A 20264-nucleotide genomic window follows, 5' to 3' on the forward strand; every position below is an offset into this window, starting at 1 on the left:
TTAGATCCTTTTAATAAGAGATGAATTCTATGCATTTAGAAATTAGCTTACAGGGATTTGACCTTTGAACTTCAAAAGTTGGGATTTGTTGCTGTGTGATGAGAAAATGTCAGAAAGAGATGTACTATTTTACTTTTATAATGTAATCTTTTGTAAGCTACTTTAAGATTAGTTGGTTAGTTCAGTGGTGGAATCTGAGATCATAACTTTAAATATGAACTTAATGAATTATTACTAAATATATTAATTGATTATTATCATACATACCTATTTGACATTTAAAAAGTAGTTACATTCAAAAGTATACACTTATCCCCATGTTTCTGTCCAAAACCCAATCACATGTAACTTTGAAATTGTCCTCTCAGTCATTGACTTATTTTATCCAGTGCCTTCAATATGAATATTTATAGTTTCCAATGCTTTATTTAATATTTCAGAAACAACTAAAACTCACTTGAAGAAATAAGATCCCAATTTTAAAAAAAAGTTGTAAATGAAGAGAAACCACCAAACAATAAGACTAATTTCCTATTAGAATATTTCTCTGAAATTTTGGCAATGAAAATTTAGTTGGGATTTTTATAATATATCCTTTCCAATAGGCTGATTTGAAAAAAAGAATTGAATCCATATGTAAATTTGAGAAAATATTAGTTTTAGCTACTATTATTATGTCATTGTAGTATAATGAGAAAGATATATCTATCTATCATCTATCTATATTAATATACATATACATCTATGATTTATAATTTGTCAAGACATAAGAGTAGAACTTTGAAATTAAACTATGATGTTGCACAGATTATACATAGTATCATGGACTATGCCATAAGTAATTCCAACCTGATATACAAAAGAAAAAAGACAAACATTGAACATGATTTATATGACTACTTTATTGATACTGGGAGAGCATATACCTCACCAAATAGACTCTTGCTGACATGTTACATTTTGTTAATCTGATACTGAAGATACCGGTGCCAATTTTGCGAGAGTTGTAGCACAAGTCTTGGCTTCAACAATGCCTTTGAAGCAACTTGCTTTATCCAATGCCATCCAAAGGATGTATGTAAGGCGGGTGATACAATGTGGGTGTCAGTAGGTAGCAGCAGCTACTGGTGATTCTCCAAAATGCTTCTGAATGTTCATAGTCATTCCTTACCTAAGGCTAGACTGGGTCAGTTGGGGAAACCTTAGCTCAGGGAAACCACTTGGTCTGGGGTTCCTTCAGCCTTTTGCCTTGTTTGTCATAAAGCCTCCTCAGGATTTTGTCTTCAGTTTCCATTCTCTGTTACAGCTACATCTAATCACACTGAAATATAGATGCTTAATCCACTATGTAGCAACCTCTCCTCTCCATTTCTTATATATTTTGCATCCAGATTATATCTCTGAATCACTTGAATTACAAATATCATTCATCTAACCAAGAGTTAACATTTTAGGACTGTTAAGATTAGAAAAGGTTAAGAATGAGCTATTAACCCCATCTTCCTCAACTGTAATTTGGAAAGCATTGGCATTGCTAGCAACACACATTTTTCTGATTATCATTTTGCAACAATCTTCCAGAAAGAGAATTTCTAAAATGCAAGAATTAGAAGAGATATTTTAAACACTCTCCTCAATTATTTTTTGATATTAATTTTGATAAGTCCCATGAAAATGTATCAATTTATTATTTTTATAATTAGCAGATTAAAATGCAGTAACTGGAAAAGAGTATGAGAAAAGATATTATTACTTTTTTGCCTTGTAAGAAGTATAATTCTTTGTGCTGATTTATCTCTACATATCTATACAAAGTATCAAATTTCATTTTAATATTTACCAGAGCAGTTTCCACTTGCTCTCAGAGGGTGATGTTCCCCTAGATCTAATGTGGCACTACAAAGGGCTTGCACATCAAAGCATGTAAACATGGACAAGATGGGTGAAATCAACATTAATGAAATCTTTGTGCATTCAGAAATGATCAAACAGGGAAAAACACATCCTATTAACCACTGTGTTATTACATTTTTTTTCCAAAAGGGAGCTTGTTCCTTAGGGAATATTCTAAGCTGATTTATATGTTACTACATATTGATCTACACTTAAATAATTAAGGTGATATCATTGGAACACAATGTCTATGTGTTCAAAACTATGTGCCCACTTTGATTAAGGCAATATTTTATGCCTCGAAGATAATTAAAGAGGATCACATGTTCTTGTACAACCTCAGCTACTTAGTGAGGCACTTCACCAATTAATGAGACTGTTTCAAAATAAAGAATAAAAAAATAGGGATGGGGCATAGCTCAGAGGTAGAATACCCCTGGGTTCCATTTCCAATACTGCAAAACAAACAAACAAACAAACAAGTCATATATAGTTATGTTCTTGCTATCAAAGGCTTTATGCATGTCTCAGATTCAAAAGCCAATGGGCTGACTTGATAATGAAAATTCTGTAATCTGAAAACACTAATTTCTATGTAAATCAAAGAAGGAGTTGAGTCATACTTAAAAGTTCATATAATGTACTCTTCTGTAGGGAAAGACTCAACATTTTTATATCATTTTAATATCTTTTGGAAATACATTATTTGTTTGAAAACACACTATTTTCCACTCAAGGAAATATGTCTTTTAAAAGGAAAACCGGCTTAAATGTAGTATTTATATCCATATATAGCTTACCAGAAATATTTTATTTCTCCCAAATACTGTAGTTTATAAAATAAAAAATGAACTGAAAGTCTACCATTATTTTTTTTATTTATTTATTTATTTATTTATTTATTTATTTATTTATTGGTGATTCTGGGGTTCCTGGAAGCCCTTCTACCTTCGGGCTACACTTCCAGACCTATTTTTATATATTTTTTATTTGGAAACAGGGTCTCTTAAGCCAGCAAGCCTGGCTTCAACCCTGCGCAATCCTCCTGTCTCCGCCTCCCAAGCGCAGGTATTGCAAACATGTACCACCACGCCCAGCCTAAAGTCCACCATTATTAATAGTGAGAAACATAGCAAGCCAATAGCATTCTGGAGTAAAAATAATGGGTAAGTTTTCTATCAGAGAGCAAGAAATATATGAACGAACGTATGACTAACAATCCTACCTTAGTATAAACTCAGGTCAATGAGACTCCATATCACATACATTTTTGTGGTTTAAAATTTTAAAAATATAAGCAATTTCTTACCCTTATAAATAAATCATCCCAGTATTTAACAGATTCTTCAATAATTTATCAACAAGGTTTCTGGTTATATGCAACATTTTGTGATGATTCATGGCTAAGATTTAGAATTCTTTATTTAGGGAAAATTCTTCAACAGAAAAATTACTTTTGGAGAATCTAAACTGAGTCATGTCACTTCATTCAATAGCTCACCATTGCAACAATAACATAGTGAGAATATATGTAAGCTCCTCACTGAAACTTAAAAAGTCTGTAGAATTTGGCTGTGTTATGGGGCCATCTTACCGCTACCTTACATGTTCCTGTCTCAGTGCTTTATTTAGATTTGTTTTTTTGTTCCCAATTCCTTCCATAAGCAACCTCTTATCCTGCTTTGGTGAAGAACTTTTTTTTTATTATTATTGGTGCATCGTAGTCATACATCTTAATGGGGTACGTAGGTGATTACTTTCTGAAATACTGGCCTTGTCTCTACCAACTCTGTCTCTGGACTATTTTGAAAAGGCTGGCTTTTTCTGGTCATTTAGATTTCATTGAAAATATTACTACTTTTTTAGTGAGGTCTTTTTTTATTGTGTTTTCTGGTTTTATTGAAATGATTTTAACTCTAAGTTCTGAGTGGGCAAGAATCATTTTCATGTTGTCCACAATTGTATTCCCAGTACCTACCAAGGAGAGTACATCCTAAGCATCAATCATATATTTGTTGAGTGAATTATTTTCACTGAAGTATATATATTTACCAACAAAAATTTATTAAAATAGAAAAGATAATTTTCTGAAAGGGTTACATCATATTTATTATTCAAGAACCTAATATAAAGTAAAATTATTCATTATTAATAGGTATATATTTGAGAGTCTATTTTATGTTTTGTATCTAAATTATTCACAAATTTATTACATTCCAAATTTGAAGCAATGGAATCCAAACAGACATCTATATAGCTCCTTTACATGAATAACTATATTTAATACACCAACATGATAATTTTTATTTTCTGGAGACAATAATAAATAAAAAGCATGTTAATATAGAGGCAATTTATGTGATATTCAATATAGTTTTATGCTTGAAAAATATGTGTATATATTATATAATCCAAAAGAAGAATAATTTCAATATATACATGCTAAGTTAAGTCATTACCTAGCAATAATAAGGCAGGCAACAATTACTTTGAGTTAATACAATTTATTTTTCATTAAAAATTAGAGAAAACAAGCATAAACACCATATTGAAGCCCTAGTATATATACTTAATTATAACTCTTCTCATAATCTTTATCATATTTTGCTAGTTGTATTTCATATATTTTAATATTTTGAATAATTTTAAATTTTAATTTAGAATTTTAATTACATTTTCTGTATTTTCACATACTTTTAATCTAATTTATTCCTAGAGTTGTTAATAGAAATTTTAATTTTCTTTTAGGTAACATAATATTTAAAATACATTAAATTTTGTGTGATTTTTATTTTCTTTAATGTATGAACCTTCCAGGACTTAATGAATAAGCCAAACATGTATGTATCATTTTTTCCCTTTATAGACTCAGGTTAATTTTTTCCCAGGGACTTCAATTTTAAACAGGTATATCCCACCCAGTCTATTTTTTTATTTTTTATTTTTTGTCTCTAGAAGATTGATTACTATGTGCTCAGCACTATATCCCTCACCCTGTCTTCAGAAGAGTCCAGCCATCTGTGTGTTACTTTCCAGAATATTTCCTCCAGGTTGACATCTCAATTTAGAATTTAGTTATGTGATTGAGCTTCACCATGAACCAGCCTATGATTGTGGTCATAAATTTTTTTTCCTCTGGAAGGATGCCTCTCAAATGTTCATCAGTTAGCAAGGGAAAACTGTCAGCTCTAGGTCTGCTCATTCACCCTGAAATCAGTATTCTAGAAAGATAAAATGACTTTATGCACCCATGATAATTGCCATATAAGCCTGTTTTGAAGTTACTGAACAAATTTAAAGCACTCTTATTCATTTATGTTGTCTTCAGAGACATACAGCTTTCACCTTTTAAAATTATTTCTTTTTTTTTTGAAGATTTAAAGAAGTTTATTAAAAGATAGAAATACAGAAAATAGAAATATAGCCCCATGCCAAAATGGCATGAGTGGGTGACTCAAAATGAATACACCCTAAAATTATTTCTTTTATTTTGAATTCTTTCACATTAAAATCATTGAGGATGTATTTGCATAAGAAGCAAAGTAGCCTGGAGAATATAAATGTAATCAATTCATCAAACTTATTTTTCCTTGAGAATCAAATGTTTTTATTCAATAGATTATCATTTGACAACTTGAAAAAAACTCAAACTATTTTATAACTACTTAATCAAATGAAGTAAATATAGATAACTTAATGAAAATAATATATACTTACAAAATATACTTACTATATATATATATATATGTATGTATATATGGTGTGTGTGTGTGTGTGTGTGTGTGTGTGTGTGTGTGTGTGTGTGTGTGTTTGTGGTGTTACTTGGAATTGAATCCAGGACCCTGCTCAGGCTAGACAATCATTTGACCACTGAGCTACAATCTGAGCATTTTTGTATTGTTTTGTTTTGTTTTTGAGACAGGATTTCACTAAGTTGCTGATGCTCTCCTCACACTTGACAACCTTTTGCCTTAGCTTCCTCTCAAACAGCTGAGATAACTAAAGTATGCTTGCTACTATACCTGACTCTTTTAATAGTTTTATATCAAAAGTATATTGTGATTGAAAAGCTAGATTGATTTGTATTTATTGTAGATAACTAATCCCCTGGTTTGTAGACAAGTTTGTGTTTAATGATTATAAGCAGAAAAGTAAACTAATAATAGAAAAACTTGACTTTGTATAGATACAAGATAAAACACAACAAAAAATTAGATATTTTATTATATAGTAGTATAAGGCAAACACTAGGAAGACTACAAAACCCCCATAAAAATGTTTCCTAGGGCTTTTATAAGCATTCTCTGAAATTGTATATACTAAGAAAAACTTATATTCAATGATGGTTAAGTAATAAAAAATTAGTAGTAGGAATTTTCTTTGTGTATAAAAAACAACTGTGCTGGGAATATCATAATAGAGAAGCTAAGGTATTTATTCACGCACAAAAAAAAAAAAACATTTTTGAAGTAGAGGGGAAGTCAATGATATAATGCTGCAGCTACATTACAAATTTCTCCAGGGCCAGCACTGACCCTGGTAAAGGGGAATTAACTCTAATTATAAATTCTATCAGAGACACAGACAATGGTCTAGAGTTTTGATGTAATGTTATATAGTTAAGTGGGTCACCTACTCACAGTCCCTGTGTTGGTCAAATGGGAACAATCTGATGATTAATCCATAGGCTCCCAGATCTGCTAAGGGTGGTCTGGCCAATGAAGATCACATTCTGGGAAACAGAAAGAAAGGTAGAAACTCTGCAGGAGAATTATGATCCTCTGGGTCAGGAACTGTGGGAGACACTGTAAATCTGAAAGAGCCGTTTGTCATGAATCAGAAGCCAAGGAAGGACGAGGGCCAAGCTTTGGGTACACAAGCGCTTCTACTCCCAGAGTTGGTAGCAGAATGGGCCGCTCACAATGGCCACAGCAAACACTAGGATCTGGTCTACAGGATTGTAACTGCTGAAGCTGCCAGCTTGGCACTGTAAGACTCTGATATCAGGAGGAGAAAGCCCTTCCAACCTTTCCTGGCCTTGCAAGACCTACTGCCCGCCAGCTTTGTCTCTTCCTTGCTTTGGTCTGGCAGTTGCAGTGGAGCACAGGTCTCCAAAGTGCTTCCTGTCTCTATGGAAACTGGCAAGAGGTACCAGTATGATAGCCACACTCCACAGTGGCTGGGCAGAGGGGTGGCACAGAAGGTGGATACCAGGTGTTGGACTCTAAAAGGCAGGCTGATTCCAGAACGGATGAAGTAGAATAAAAGAAAAACAAAATTATATGTGTCGGGCCAAGAAAATTTTTCAGGCAAACCAAAAATGTAATGATACGAAGGGAAAAAATGACATGAGGATTTTAAGTATGTGAAAGAACACAAGGACATTTCAAAAGTGGAGGCAGTTTGCGCTTAGTTATCAGTCTTAATTTCACCTTCTGATATCCTTTCTCACATGACAGAGCATTCACGGCTCTTCTCTTGGGAATTGTAAGCCTGCATTAATGACATTGGTGCTTTTCAATCCAATAGGCTTTAGTGTGTGATTCAGTCCACACAACTACTGAGCCACAACTTTCACATTAGATGGTTATTTGTTTAGAATGCTTCCCGTAATTTAGTGGAAGTAATAGCATGCTGTGTGTGCATTTAGATATATTTTTAGACTCTAATTTAGGCAACAAGAATGATCTTGAACTTTCTAAGATGGAGGTTCTTTGAATAAATACCTCAAAGCAATTTATGAAACAGATGAGAAGGAGAGAAAAGATAAGAGAGAACAGAGAGAGAGAGAGAGAGAGAGAGAGAGAGAGAGAGAGAGAGAGAGAGACTGAGAGGCAGACCTACACATAAATAGCTGAAAAAAAGTCAAGAAGATGACTCTTAAGAATAGGTCATGGTGGTTCACATCTGTGTTTCCCCATACTTGGGAGGCTGAGACAGGAGGATCTCAGCTTCCAGGACCACCTCAGCAACTTAGTGAAACCCTCAGCAACTTAGCAAGGCTCTGTTTAAAAACAAAAAATAAATATAAATGACTGCATGTACAGTTCAAAGATGATAGTATGCCTCAGGTTCAATTACCAGTACCAAAAGTAAATAAAAAAATAACAAGAAAAGCCCAACATTTAAAAATGTTTCCTATTTCTAGCTGGGCATGGTAGCACACGCATGGAATTCCATTCTTGGGAAGCTGAGACAGGAGGATTGCACAGGTTTGATGCCAGCCTCGGCTACTTAGTGAGGCTCTCAGCAACTTAGTGAGACCCTGTTTCCAAATAAAATATAAAATAGGTCTGGGAGTAAAACCCGGAGGTAGAAAGCCTCTGGGTTCCAACCCCAGTACCCCCTTCTAAACACACACATTAGTTTCCTATTTCTGTCACTCTTTATTGAATTTGTCTTTTAACAATGATTTAAAAATATTTTATATCTACTGATCCATTTGACTTCTGTGATTTGTACAACAAAGACAGGATAACCTTAATATAGCCAGGTGTGTTGGTGCACGCCTACAATGCCAGTACTTGTGAGACTGAGACAGGAGGATTGCAGGTTCAAGACCAGCCTTAGCAACTAGTGATAATGGTTGGATATGTAGCCTGGAGTTAGAAAGTCCCTGGGTTACTTCCCAGATACTCCCTCCTCCAAAAATATAAAATAATAAAATGAAAGAGAGAGAGAGAGAGAGAGAGAGAGAGAGAGAGAGAGAGAGAGAGAGAGATTGATTGATTGAGATTTAGGTGTCAATACCTCTATTGAATTAAGTAATCTTATAAATTAAGTTGCCAGTTTTCATTAAGCATAAATATACCCCAAAATGAGAGGGTCAAAAACATGATGCTCTTTAACTTATGCAATTTTTACATGTTTCTATTGAAAGATAGTATTTTTAGTTCTTTTCATATCTTATTTTGTTTGTTCCCCTTCACTGTTTTTAAATCTGGTTCTTTTGTTGAGAAAGTTTTGCTCATTTTCAGAAAGAAAAATATAATGAGAGGTCTTCAGTTCCTGTTAAATAGCCCACAAAATGTGATTATTTACCCTGAAGAATTACTGACTGTAACTTACTCCCATTCAGCTGTGTAAAGCCTCTATCTGTTTGTCTAGATCTATCTCAGGTGATTATCTCTCTTATAAAAAGAGCGCTCATGTGCAGTGTGCGCTGGTCCACTGAGATGGCCCCAGTTTAATCTGAAGCGCAGAAACAGAGATAGAGAAAGCCATGGGCTTTGTTCATCTCCATTCAAGAGATTGTAAAGCTTGAATAGCGCTGTTTGTGGACACAGAATCATGTTTTGGAATTGCCTTAAAACTTGCTCTCTTTCAATGATGAGGTCCATTTCAATGATTTCTTTTGACTGATTTGCTTATTGATTGAATATTCTAATGGTACATACAGTCTGTCAACAGAGTTAGGGTGGCCATATCTTAGATCTGTCTTCTTCCTACCCTGTGTGACAGTGTGTTAGATTCTTGGTGGTCAGACTCTAAAGGAAGGTACAACTCTTATGAAGGAAAGACAGCAATTAAGAACTTAGTTAAGTTTGAACTTTATTTAGAATTTGGTAATTCCTAATGTAGACAAGGAATTGTTTTGACTATTTTCTTCTTAATTACATGACAGATGGAAACCTTGAAGGAATAATGGCAGTTGCTTGGTCTGCTATTTAAGTATAGGACTGAAAGAGCTTTCTTTTCAGGATATTAAATTATTGCTCTACATTTAAGTGGCCTTCACAGCAATAACTCACTATATTATTTCTATATAAATGCTGAAATTTTTAATCACTAGTGCTAGTTAGAAATAAACTTGGCAGTTCAAGATTGCTATCCACAGAGTAGAAAAAGAAATAGAAGCTTGTTTTAAAGAAATCTTATTGGAGGAATGGTGGGTCAGAGGGGGAAACAAAAAGCTAAAAATGCATGTAGCAGCCCCAAACAACAGACATCAATAATGACTTTCAGTGCCTCACTATAAATATTTTACAGCTTGCTCTATGGGGAAAATTATTGACCTGCAGTGTTTGCCAATTTCCATGGTGAAAATACTCCCTCTGTGGTCAATTTCAAGCTACCAGCGTATGTCACTGAGTACAAAGTGGGAAGAGCTGTACTTTGTGGAGTCTTGGGAACTGGTATGAACCAGCTCCAGCACATTATACTTCTACTAGAATTTCAAATATCCTTTCATTTGTTAAAAATAGGTGTAAAGGTCTAAATACATCTTCAAAATCTTTGACTACCAATGATGTTTTTATTTTATCACAGTTGTGTAATCAGAGTTAAGTTCAGTTTATTTTCATTACCACTCTGTGACTAAGTAAGGTATGAAGACATAGTGCAAAATGCCAACATATGGGTCATGTGCTTTCTAGTTGCGTGACTGTGGGCATCAAGGTCTCTGTGAATCAGTTTCCTAACCTTCAAGGTAGATATGATGACAAGTTGCCATCGCATATGAATTCACTGATGCAAGACACACACTCAAAATTGTACCTGGTGATCGTTGGCAGTATGAATGATAGATTAAAGTAATCTACCTTTTCCAAAATTTCACAACTGGTTCTTTGGCTATTAGTACAGGAAAGGAATTATTAGAATGGATATTTGTACGAAAGAACAGAAGAATACTTTCTGAATCATGGGAGTCGATCTACCTAAGAAGGCTTAGATAGGGCTTTTACTTAATACTCAAGAAATGTTATTAGAGATCTTTCCTTTTTCTGGTGCACAAATTTGGCACAGTTCTATCATTTCCTATCCCATGTTAGTGCTGAAATTATTTTAGATATATCTGTTCTTAAAAACTCTCTGCTATATCTTTCTATATGCACATAATTATTTCAAATAAAATTCCAAAATGTCTTAATATGCTGCACTAAGACATCCTTAAAGTGTTTGTGATTTAATTCTTTCATAGTTTATTTTTCAATGAATAATTAGTCTCTTTTTCTACTCCCCAAATGAACCATGAACAAATGCAGCAGGCTACTTTGGTAATTTTACTCCCACAAATTCCCCTACAAATGCACTCACTTTGGACAGTGAACACCTTCTGAGAGCTTCATTTTATGACACTTTATGTTAAGGAGTGTAGCTGACTCAAAGATAAAACACACCTATTACCATAACTCTAATCATCTTAGAATAAAGTGCGTGTATGTATGAGAGAGAGAGAGAGAGAGAGAGAGAGAGAGAGAGAGAGAGAGAGAGAGAGAGAAATAAATAAATAAATAAATAAGGGAAGTAAACACAAGGAGGGAGGAAGAAAATGATGAAACCATATTGCCCAGCTTCTAAGACTCCTAAGTGGAAGTTATAAATCTCAACATGTGCTTGTTTGATAAGAATGATTCCTCTGAAATCTAAGATCATGGTGTGTTTAGCAGAGATATTGATACAAGTGATACATCTTAGAAATCCTTGTAGGTGAAAAATAAGATCAGTATTGTGAAACGCCGTGTATTTTACTTCCCAACTCAAAGTTACTGATTATTTTGCAAATTCTTTAGCAAGTTTCTTTTCCGCTTTCCATTCTTCAATCCTGGTTCATCGAATTCCTATCATAGATTTTGCAAAATATCTAGGTGTACACTGAGGATAAATTCTGAATTTGATACTGTATTCATTGTGTCTAATTTGGAAAACCAATGATTTATTTGGAAAAAATTCTGTGATTGAATGACAACCTTGTGCAGTGAAGTGTTAAAAAAGAAAAGTAGCAACTAACTTGAAGCTCTCTCCAGGTTATAACCAGAAGTGAAAGGCAATTCAGACCCCCAGAAAATATGTTTGACTGCCTACAACATAGGCTTTTGAACTGATTTTGGAAGCCACATATCCTAAGGGTATTTAGGATTAGTAGATTCTCCACATGAATTTGCTCTCTATTGGGAGAAACTAAATTATTTGACTGCAGGGATTTTAAGGTTGCAAAGCCCCAGGGAACTGAAGTCACACTACTTTAAAGTCAGATTCCACTGGAGGAGAAGATGGCAAAAGCTGTCCTAATCTCCTACCTGGAATGACAAGTGGAGGTGTGCTGAGGTATGTAAAGTACCTGGCATGCTGAAGACCTTAGCAAATACATGTTTCTTTCTTCAGTAAGCCAGGAAGGAAAGACTGAAGTAGTTACTGACATTTTAATTTCTCTATAGCATCGGTGACTTGAGGACAGTAATATTAAAATCCCCTATTTTAACTTTACAAATTTGTTTTCTTATTAAAATAATCACTCATTTTTAAATTTTTTTTCTAATACACATTTAAACAAATAGTGATAAAGCTATTATGAGCCAGCTGCTTTTGTGGAAAGATAAGTATAAAAAAGTAGAACTTTCAGAACCAACTCCAAATGGTTCATTGACTATGTTTCACCATGGAAAAAAAAAATCACTTAACCTCCTAGTGTCAGTTTACCCATCTGTGAAATGAGAAGGATAATATTTTCTTATGGGGATGTTTTGAAAATTATTTTGCAAATGTAGTGGATGAAATTGTCGCAAGCATCACTGCTCCTTTTCCACTTCTTTCAAGAAGCAGACAGCATTATTTATGTACCAGTTGATAGTCAAAATGTCATCGGGGTTGTCTTATGTGTATTTATTAGCAGTTGTGTGCTTTTTTTTTTTACTTAAAGAATGACCCCAGAGTGCTCAAATTATGTATTAGAGCCATACAAGGAAACCTAAGAAACGTGTCTTAAGACCATCCTGAGCTTCATATTTATGAGTTGATAATTTCTGGTTAATTATTCCTTCTTTAGGCCACAGCTCATGTTTTCTCTGATGTGGATTTTTTGCCTCACCCCACTTCACAGGATTGATAGCTCCCTATGTTTCCCTGCTAGAGGTCACCTCTGAGCTGACGGCAAAACACATCCCACTCTGGCTCCTGTTGACTTTCCAGTCAACTATCAAAGAATTTATTCCAGACAACTCCTAACCTCAATTTTAAAACTCCACCCTAAAGATTACAGGGAGATATCCTGGGGAGTTGCCATAGTGACTCTAAGAGGTTGGCACTGAGAAGACAAAGCTCCGGATATCAGATTTTTATACTTGATGGGTTTAATTGTATAACTTGGTCATGAACCTCTATGCTTGTGTCAGTTAGGTCTGGAAAGAAATTTTTCCCTTCAGGCTCCTCTGTCTCTGATGATGGCAATCAACAGGCAAAAGTATTAAGATTCTTTATGCCAATAGCTCCAGCATAACCTCAAGTGGTGCTTGTAGTAATGATCGAATCATTACAAAACTAAAGAAGAAATGAGAAATATATTTCATGGGTGTGATTAAGTCATCATAATGTTCTTGCATATGTAAATTATCTACTACTTAATGAACTACCTTGTTCACATAATAGTATTTTAACCTGGCTCTAGAAAGTCATTTTTACACATATTGATCATTGTTATCAGACTTGGCAGAGTTAAACTCCAAATCATCTTTCTGAGGATAAACTACTTTATTATATTTGTATATGCCTGAATTTTGTTTTAACTCTTAGAGGTACTCTTACTAAGGAAATTTATTACATGAATTACCTTAATAAATCAGAATAATATTAGAAGTAGAAATTCTGATTATTATATACTAATGATAAATTGATAAGGACCATTTATGATATGTACTTTCCTCATTATAAAATAAATATATATTCTCTAGTGAAAAGCAGAAAACTACAAATGAGAACAATAAAGAATATTACCTGTATCTCATGGGTTAAAGTAATCACTATAATGTTTTTTTTTTCTTTTTCTAAGATAATGTCTTTTGCCCAGGCTGGCCTAGCACTCCTAGGATCAAGAGAAATTCCTCTTCAGCCTCCTGTGTTATTAGAACCGCAGGTGCATGCCACCATGCCCAGCTGGCCTTTATAATATCCTGATGGCTATTCTATAGGATAAAATCTTCTTAAAGAACACTCATTTTTCTTCTCCAAAACACTCTGTATTTCTAAAAATGGCTACATCTATAAGGAACCTTGGTGAAACAGAATTCTTTTTAAACTTCTTTCATCAGAAATTGAATCTAAAGTTTTAGTGTTCATATTTCGTAGACTTTATTCAGTATTATAAAAAATTACCAAGAAGGTATTTTACATGTTTCATCTGCTCCTTTAGTGAGTTAAATTCATCCAAAATTATTCACTGCCTTAGCTTCAGCAATGACCCAATGTTGCACCACATCATTAATGCAAAGCCAAGGGAAATTAATGATTATCATGTTACTATTTTAGTATAAATTTTTATATGTGCCCAGGAGGAAAATAAAGTTTTTTTGGAATATGTGACAGAGTATAAAGGAGTCTTAATATTATGTCAGTAGTGTTATCCTCTGATTATAGGTTTTTATTTTTTTCTCTTTTTTAATATGTAGTTGTGTGGTTGTTTTGTTGTTTTATATTTTATTTAGAGGGAGAAGTGAAGTCCAATGTAGATTGTGGGAAGTTAATCATTTTATAACTTTCATTTAATCAGCATTCTTTTTAATCTCTTTTTAGGCAGCCAAGGGCAGTTTCCACTAACACAGAATGTAACGGTTGTTGAAGGCGGAACTGCAATTTTGACCTGCAGGGTTGATCAAAATGATAACACCTCCCTCCAGTGGTCAAATCCAGCTCAACAGACTCTGTACTTTGATGACAAGAAAGGTGAGTACATTTTCTTTTAAATGTTTTAATCGTATTCTAAAATACCCTAATTATAATGAATTTATTTTTCTGAGATGATTCAAATTATTCCTTTTGATTACCAAACTGCTGCTGCTTGTATTTAAACATGTTAAATATTAAATACTTTAGTTTGCAAGTCATAAACACTAAAGATAACCTATGTCAACTTTTTAATAAAATAAACAGTTCTTATTCTGTTTTAGAAATAACTTTTAAGCCTTCTCTTAACAATATCTTTTCTCTAGATATTTTATTTTTCATCTTTTTACTTGTGTATAGAACACATTTTCTCACTCCTGATAATATATTTATTTTCATTAATATGGATTTTTTATATTTTTAAGAGAAAGTTTAATGATTTATTTCATGTATTTGGTCTGAAGGTCTAAACTGTAGAAATGATTCCATAAAAAAGTTAAGTATAGCCATGTTTCCAAAATAAACTGAAATTAAATTAAGAACCAGTATTTGATTGAAGTCAAATTGTATTTCATTAATTTTCTGAGTATCTAGTTGGATAAACGATAGATTTTGTTTAAACTTTTTCAGAATAGTAAAGAAAATTATATTGTACAATTCACACAAACTAAAAATGTGCTCCAAATTTTGAAGCCTTTATTCATTGTTAAAAGATTGAATGACAATTTAGTCCATGAACTGTAATGAAATATGTACATTTTGCTTAAATAAATATAAATTATATAAGATATAAATTTTCATTTATATATCAATTGTTCAATATAGTCTTACTATCTAGTATATTAATTTCTATAGATAATAGTAAGAATTTTACATTAGTTTCATTTAATTATAAAAACATATCCAAAGTCAACTAAGTATCCCCAGTCGACCTAAAGTATGTATCCACTATATTTTGTGCACTGACACAATTTTTCCTCTTTATTATGCTCTATATTTAAAATGAGTTCTTTCATTTTAAACCTTTAATATAATAAAGTGGAATGATTAAATACCTATTCCATCGATTTGACAAATACTTACCAAGAGTTCCTTTGTACCAAGCACTGGAATGAGAGAACAGACAAAAGCCCCTGATCTTCCTCATAGGAGAAGGCAATAAAGGAGACAATTGTCGGATACTGGAGACAATGAATAAATTAATTAATAGAATATATTTAAGAGTACATTGTGAGGGAGCACATGCTATAAAAATAAAATCAGTCAGAAATGAGGGGAGTGTTAGGTTTATTCAGAGAAACAAAAGGGATGAGATAGCTGATAGCCAGACAGCTAGATAGATGATAGAGGAAGAATAAAAGGAAGGAAGGAAGGAAGGAAGGAAGGAAGGAAGGAAGGAAGGAAGGAAGAAAGTTAGTTTAAGAAACTGGCTCATGTGAGCATGAAGGCTGGCAGCTTTGAACTCTGCGGGGTAGGTTGGCAAGCATTTATGTTGCAGCTCAAGTCCAAAGGCAGTTTGGAAGTAGAAATTTCTTTGCTTCAGAACTCAGAATTTCCCTTAAGTCCCATCCACATTATAGGAAATAACATGCTTCACTTAAAGTCTACTCATTTTATTATTAAGATTTACCTTTATTACATCATCTAAACTTGTGTTTCACCAAATATTTGAGTACAATACTCCCCCTTTACTTATAAGGGATACAGTGTGAGACCAGAGTATATGCCTGCATCAGTAGATAGAACTGAATCCTGTATACAGTACTCAATCTCTTATAGTTGGTTTTGCCTTCCAAGGTTTGTTATCTACAGTCAAATGCAGATAACAATATAGTTATATAATATATAATTATAAAATATATATTTTATTATTTAATTTTTAATTTGTTTATATATGCATATTTAGAAGTAATACAAAATACATTCACTTTGTAATCTTGCAATTCTTATACCTGCATTTAATGAAACAATTTTGCTTAGTAGCATCTTTTGAAAATGTATTAATGCTATCAATGAAAAGAATTGTCCCAAGTAACAATTATGAATTTTTATAATATTAAAATTATTTTTATTATTCATTCTTCTTGCTGGTATATGATAACATTCTCCACATTTTAACAAAGCCTGTGCTGCTTTTTAAGGATATCTTTGAGAGTAATGTTTACAGTGACATCTACAATTGTGAGGTTAAATCCTTAGGCACAAAGACAAAAATCTATATTAAATGTCCTTGCTTCCTTTTTTAGTGAGTGTATAAGTTATCCCCTGCAAAACATCTAAAACTAAAATTGATTCTATTTCAAGTGAATAATATATCTTTTCTGTAGAAAATAGAGCAACATACAATGCAATGTTTGCAACCTCTTGTACATAGACATTGCTTTCATTTTTGAGAAATATTTATAGGAGAAAAAAATAAAGCTCATACTAAATTTAGGATATATTCAATATACTCTTGCATCTGTTTGATGCCATAAAATGCCCAATGCATCTGATCATACTGATTCTTGAAATATGCACTTGTTTTATTTAATTTTCTTATCAAAAATGACAATATGGAGTTATTTTATATATATGTGTGTGTGTGTGTGTGTGTGTGTGTGTGTGTGTGTGTAGTATAACAAGTTTTAGACTTTGGTAGGCTTTTTCTTACTATGTTTGATTTTAAAAATCAATTGTACCAAATTAATGAAAAGTACTAAATTAAGAAGTCTTTTCATGAATAACAATCTAACATGTCTATTCCCTCACATGGTAGTTATTCACTTCTAATGTGATGTCTTATTTGAAGGGATATATGGACAGTGATATTCATTATATATAAGAGTTTGAAAATAAAACCATTTTAAAGATTCTAGCTGGGGATGGTGGGGGCATGCCTATAATTCCAGTACTTGGTAGGCTAAGACAGAAAGATAACAGATTTGAGACCAGCCTTGGCAATTTAGTGAGACCCTCAACAAAAAGAAAAAAAGGGCCAAGTGCTTGGGAGGCTGAGATAGGAGGATCACAAGTTCAAGGCCAGCACCTCCCTCTCTCTCTCTCTCTCTATATATATATATATATATATATATATACATATATATATGTATATATGTATATGTATATGTCTGAATTCTATATACAGTACTCTCTATATATACATATATATAGAACTGAATTCTGTATACACACACACACACACACACACATACACACATACATACATACAATACATACATACAGGACTGGGGTTGTAGCTCAGAAATACAACTGGATTTAATCCCCAGTAACACAAAATAAATAATGAAATAAATAAATATTTCATATTACAGTTATCCCCACACTATTTTGGGGGTGCACTGGGGATTGAACCCAGGAAAATTTATGTCTGAGCAACACCCGAGGCCTTTTTGTTTTTGAAATAACTTTTTACTAAATTGCTGAGGAGCTCCCAAACTTGCTGAGGCTGGCCTTGAACTTGTGTTCCTTCTCCCTTAGCCTCTTAAGTATTAGGAATACAGACATGTGTCACATATCCAGCTCCCATAACCATCTTTTTTTTTTTAACTAATCTTTGCTTATCTAGTCCTCCTCAATCCTAAATCTTATCTTGAGCCCATACACATATCATGTTGTGCGAGAGCCTAAGTTCACCACTGAGCATGGGCAAGAGACACTAGGGCAATTCATCTGTCATGCTGATGGCAACTGCAGGAGAGAAAGACAGAAAAGAAACTTTCAGCTGAAGAAGGACTAAGCTGAAAAAACTCTCCTGGAAGTTTGGTGGAGAGGTTACATGCAAACATGGAAATCTTTTCATAGGGAACGTAGGTGTTAGCTGAGGGTATTGGCTAGGATGCAACTTATATTGTCATATTTCTTATTCAGTTAAAACAAAAGCAGAGAGCAGCACTCTCTGACTTTCATTACTTTTTAGCTAGTTTGTGGCTGGTAGCTTTCCCTATTGATAAGTGGAGAAACTGATATCAAATAGTCTATGTCCACAGACATAGAGCAAATGACTGTCAGTGAAGGGATTTGAGCACAGGAACAGGCTTTGCCTCAGTTTTATTGAGTTAGCTCTGAGAACAAGGGCATTGGAATTACAGGTAACTTTAGGTGTATCCCCAGCTGTCTTTACCACTGATCTTTGGAAGCTGTCTCTCTTTCAAGTGGTTAAGGATGCACATAGAGTAAGACAAAGGCATATGTTACAACACTGCCCAAGAAACATTTCATGAAGATAGAGAGGTTCTATCCTGCCAGGTGTGGTAGCACACACTTGTAACCCTAGTATTTGGGAAACTGAGACAGGAAGATGGAAGGTTTCAAGCCAGCTTCAGCAACTTTGCAAGCCTCTCAGCAACCTAGCAAGACTCTGTTATAAAATTAATTAGTCTAGGAGTCTAGCTTGGGGCAGAATGCCTGGACTCAATCCCAGTAACTCCCTCCAAAATAAATAAATAAATAAATAAATAAATAAATAAGAAATGTTCTATCCTAGCCTGAACAACTGAGTAACCATATGTAGATTAAATTAAATTAGATAAAATAAAAAATAATGCCAGGCATCGTGGCGCACAGCCTCAACTACTTAGAGAGGCTCTTTGAAACTCAGTGAGACACTATTTCAAAATAAAGAATAAGTCGGGCATGGTGGTGCACACTTGTAATCCCTGCACTTGGGAGGTGGAGACAGGAGGATCTCACAGGTTTGAAGCCAGCTGCACTGGTTTGAGAGACTCTGTTTCCAAGTAAAAAAGTATAAAATAGGTCTGGGAGTGTAGCCCAGAGGTAGAAGGGCTTCCAGGAACCCCAGTACCTCCAAATAAATAAATAAATAATAAAAATAATTAAAAAAAATAAAATAAAGTATAAAATCTAGGGCTTGGGGTTTAGCTCAGAGGTAGAATGCCCTAAGTTCCATTCCTATTACTGCAAAAAAATTAAAAATAAAAATATAATTTAAGCTGGGGCCTCCGAGGCCAGGATTGGAGCCTGACGATGGGTGAGGCTGGTCTCGTGGCCAGTGAGGAGTCTTCCATTTGTTGAGGCCATTGCTGGAGCTGGTGAGGCCAGGATAGGAGCTTACCTTAAGGCAAGGCCAGTGCTGGGGCCTCTGAAGCCAGGATCGGAGCCTTCTATTAGTCAAGGCCGTTGCTGGAGCCTGTGAGGCTGGGATCAGAGTCTGCAGGGTGGCAAGGCCGGTGCTGGGGCCTTTGAGGGTGGAATCAGAGCCTACCAAGTGGTGAGGCCAGTGCCTGGGCCTTCAAGAGTGGGATCAGAGCCTGCAATGTGGCATACACAGAAAATATCACAGAAAAGAAAAAAAATCAGATGCTTGCCCTAATATGCAAAAGCTAGGAAGAAATGGGTAATAGGAGGAAATCTAGTTGAAGAAAGGGCCCTATGGAGGAGCAATTAAGGTGACCTATTAGAGGGGATGGAATGGGGGAAGTTGGAATCTCTTTAAAGCACATGATGTACTTAAACAAATATATCAAAGTCAATCACTAAATCAAGTATGAGATCGAGGGAGGGGGAGGGAATAGGATGAGGATTTGATAAATGCTAATTGGATGATGTGTGCTTGTATATCCTCACAAGTCTTGTATGCCATTGAGATGTTTGACTACAATACACTAATAAAAATGTATTAAAAAATAAAAATAAGCCGGGCATGGTGGCGCACGCTTGTAATACCCGTGCTTGGGAGGCAGAGAGGAAGATGGCGCAGGTTCGAAGCCAGCTGCATGCGTTGGCTTAGGAGACCCTGTTTCCAAATAAAAATGTAA

The 20264-nt window shown here is 34.2% G+C and overlaps 1 protein-coding gene across 7 annotated transcripts in view; it reads left to right on the forward strand.

Moving 5' to 3' along the window:
- Window positions 1-20264, forward strand: part of CADM2 (cell adhesion molecule 2) — a gene marked incomplete at both ends in the record, with an annotated part of 1088291 nt that overhangs the window by 835725 nt on the left and 232302 nt on the right. For 6 of the 7 annotated variants that reach the window (XM_080696702.1, XM_080696704.1, XM_080696706.1 and 3 more), the window contains one exon: window positions 14398-14547. The exons of the other annotated variant lie outside the window; for it this stretch is intronic. In XM_080696702.1, the coding sequence (XP_080552828.1) occupies window positions 14398-14547 (150 nt within the window). The remainder of the gene's footprint in view (window positions 1-14397; window positions 14548-20264) is intronic. 7 annotated transcript variants of the gene reach the window in all.

Source organism: Muscardinus avellanarius (assembly GCF_963383645.1).
Source record: "Muscardinus avellanarius genome assembly, chromosome: 5".
Lineage (NCBI taxonomy): Eukaryota > Metazoa > Chordata > Mammalia > Rodentia > Gliridae > Muscardinus > Muscardinus avellanarius.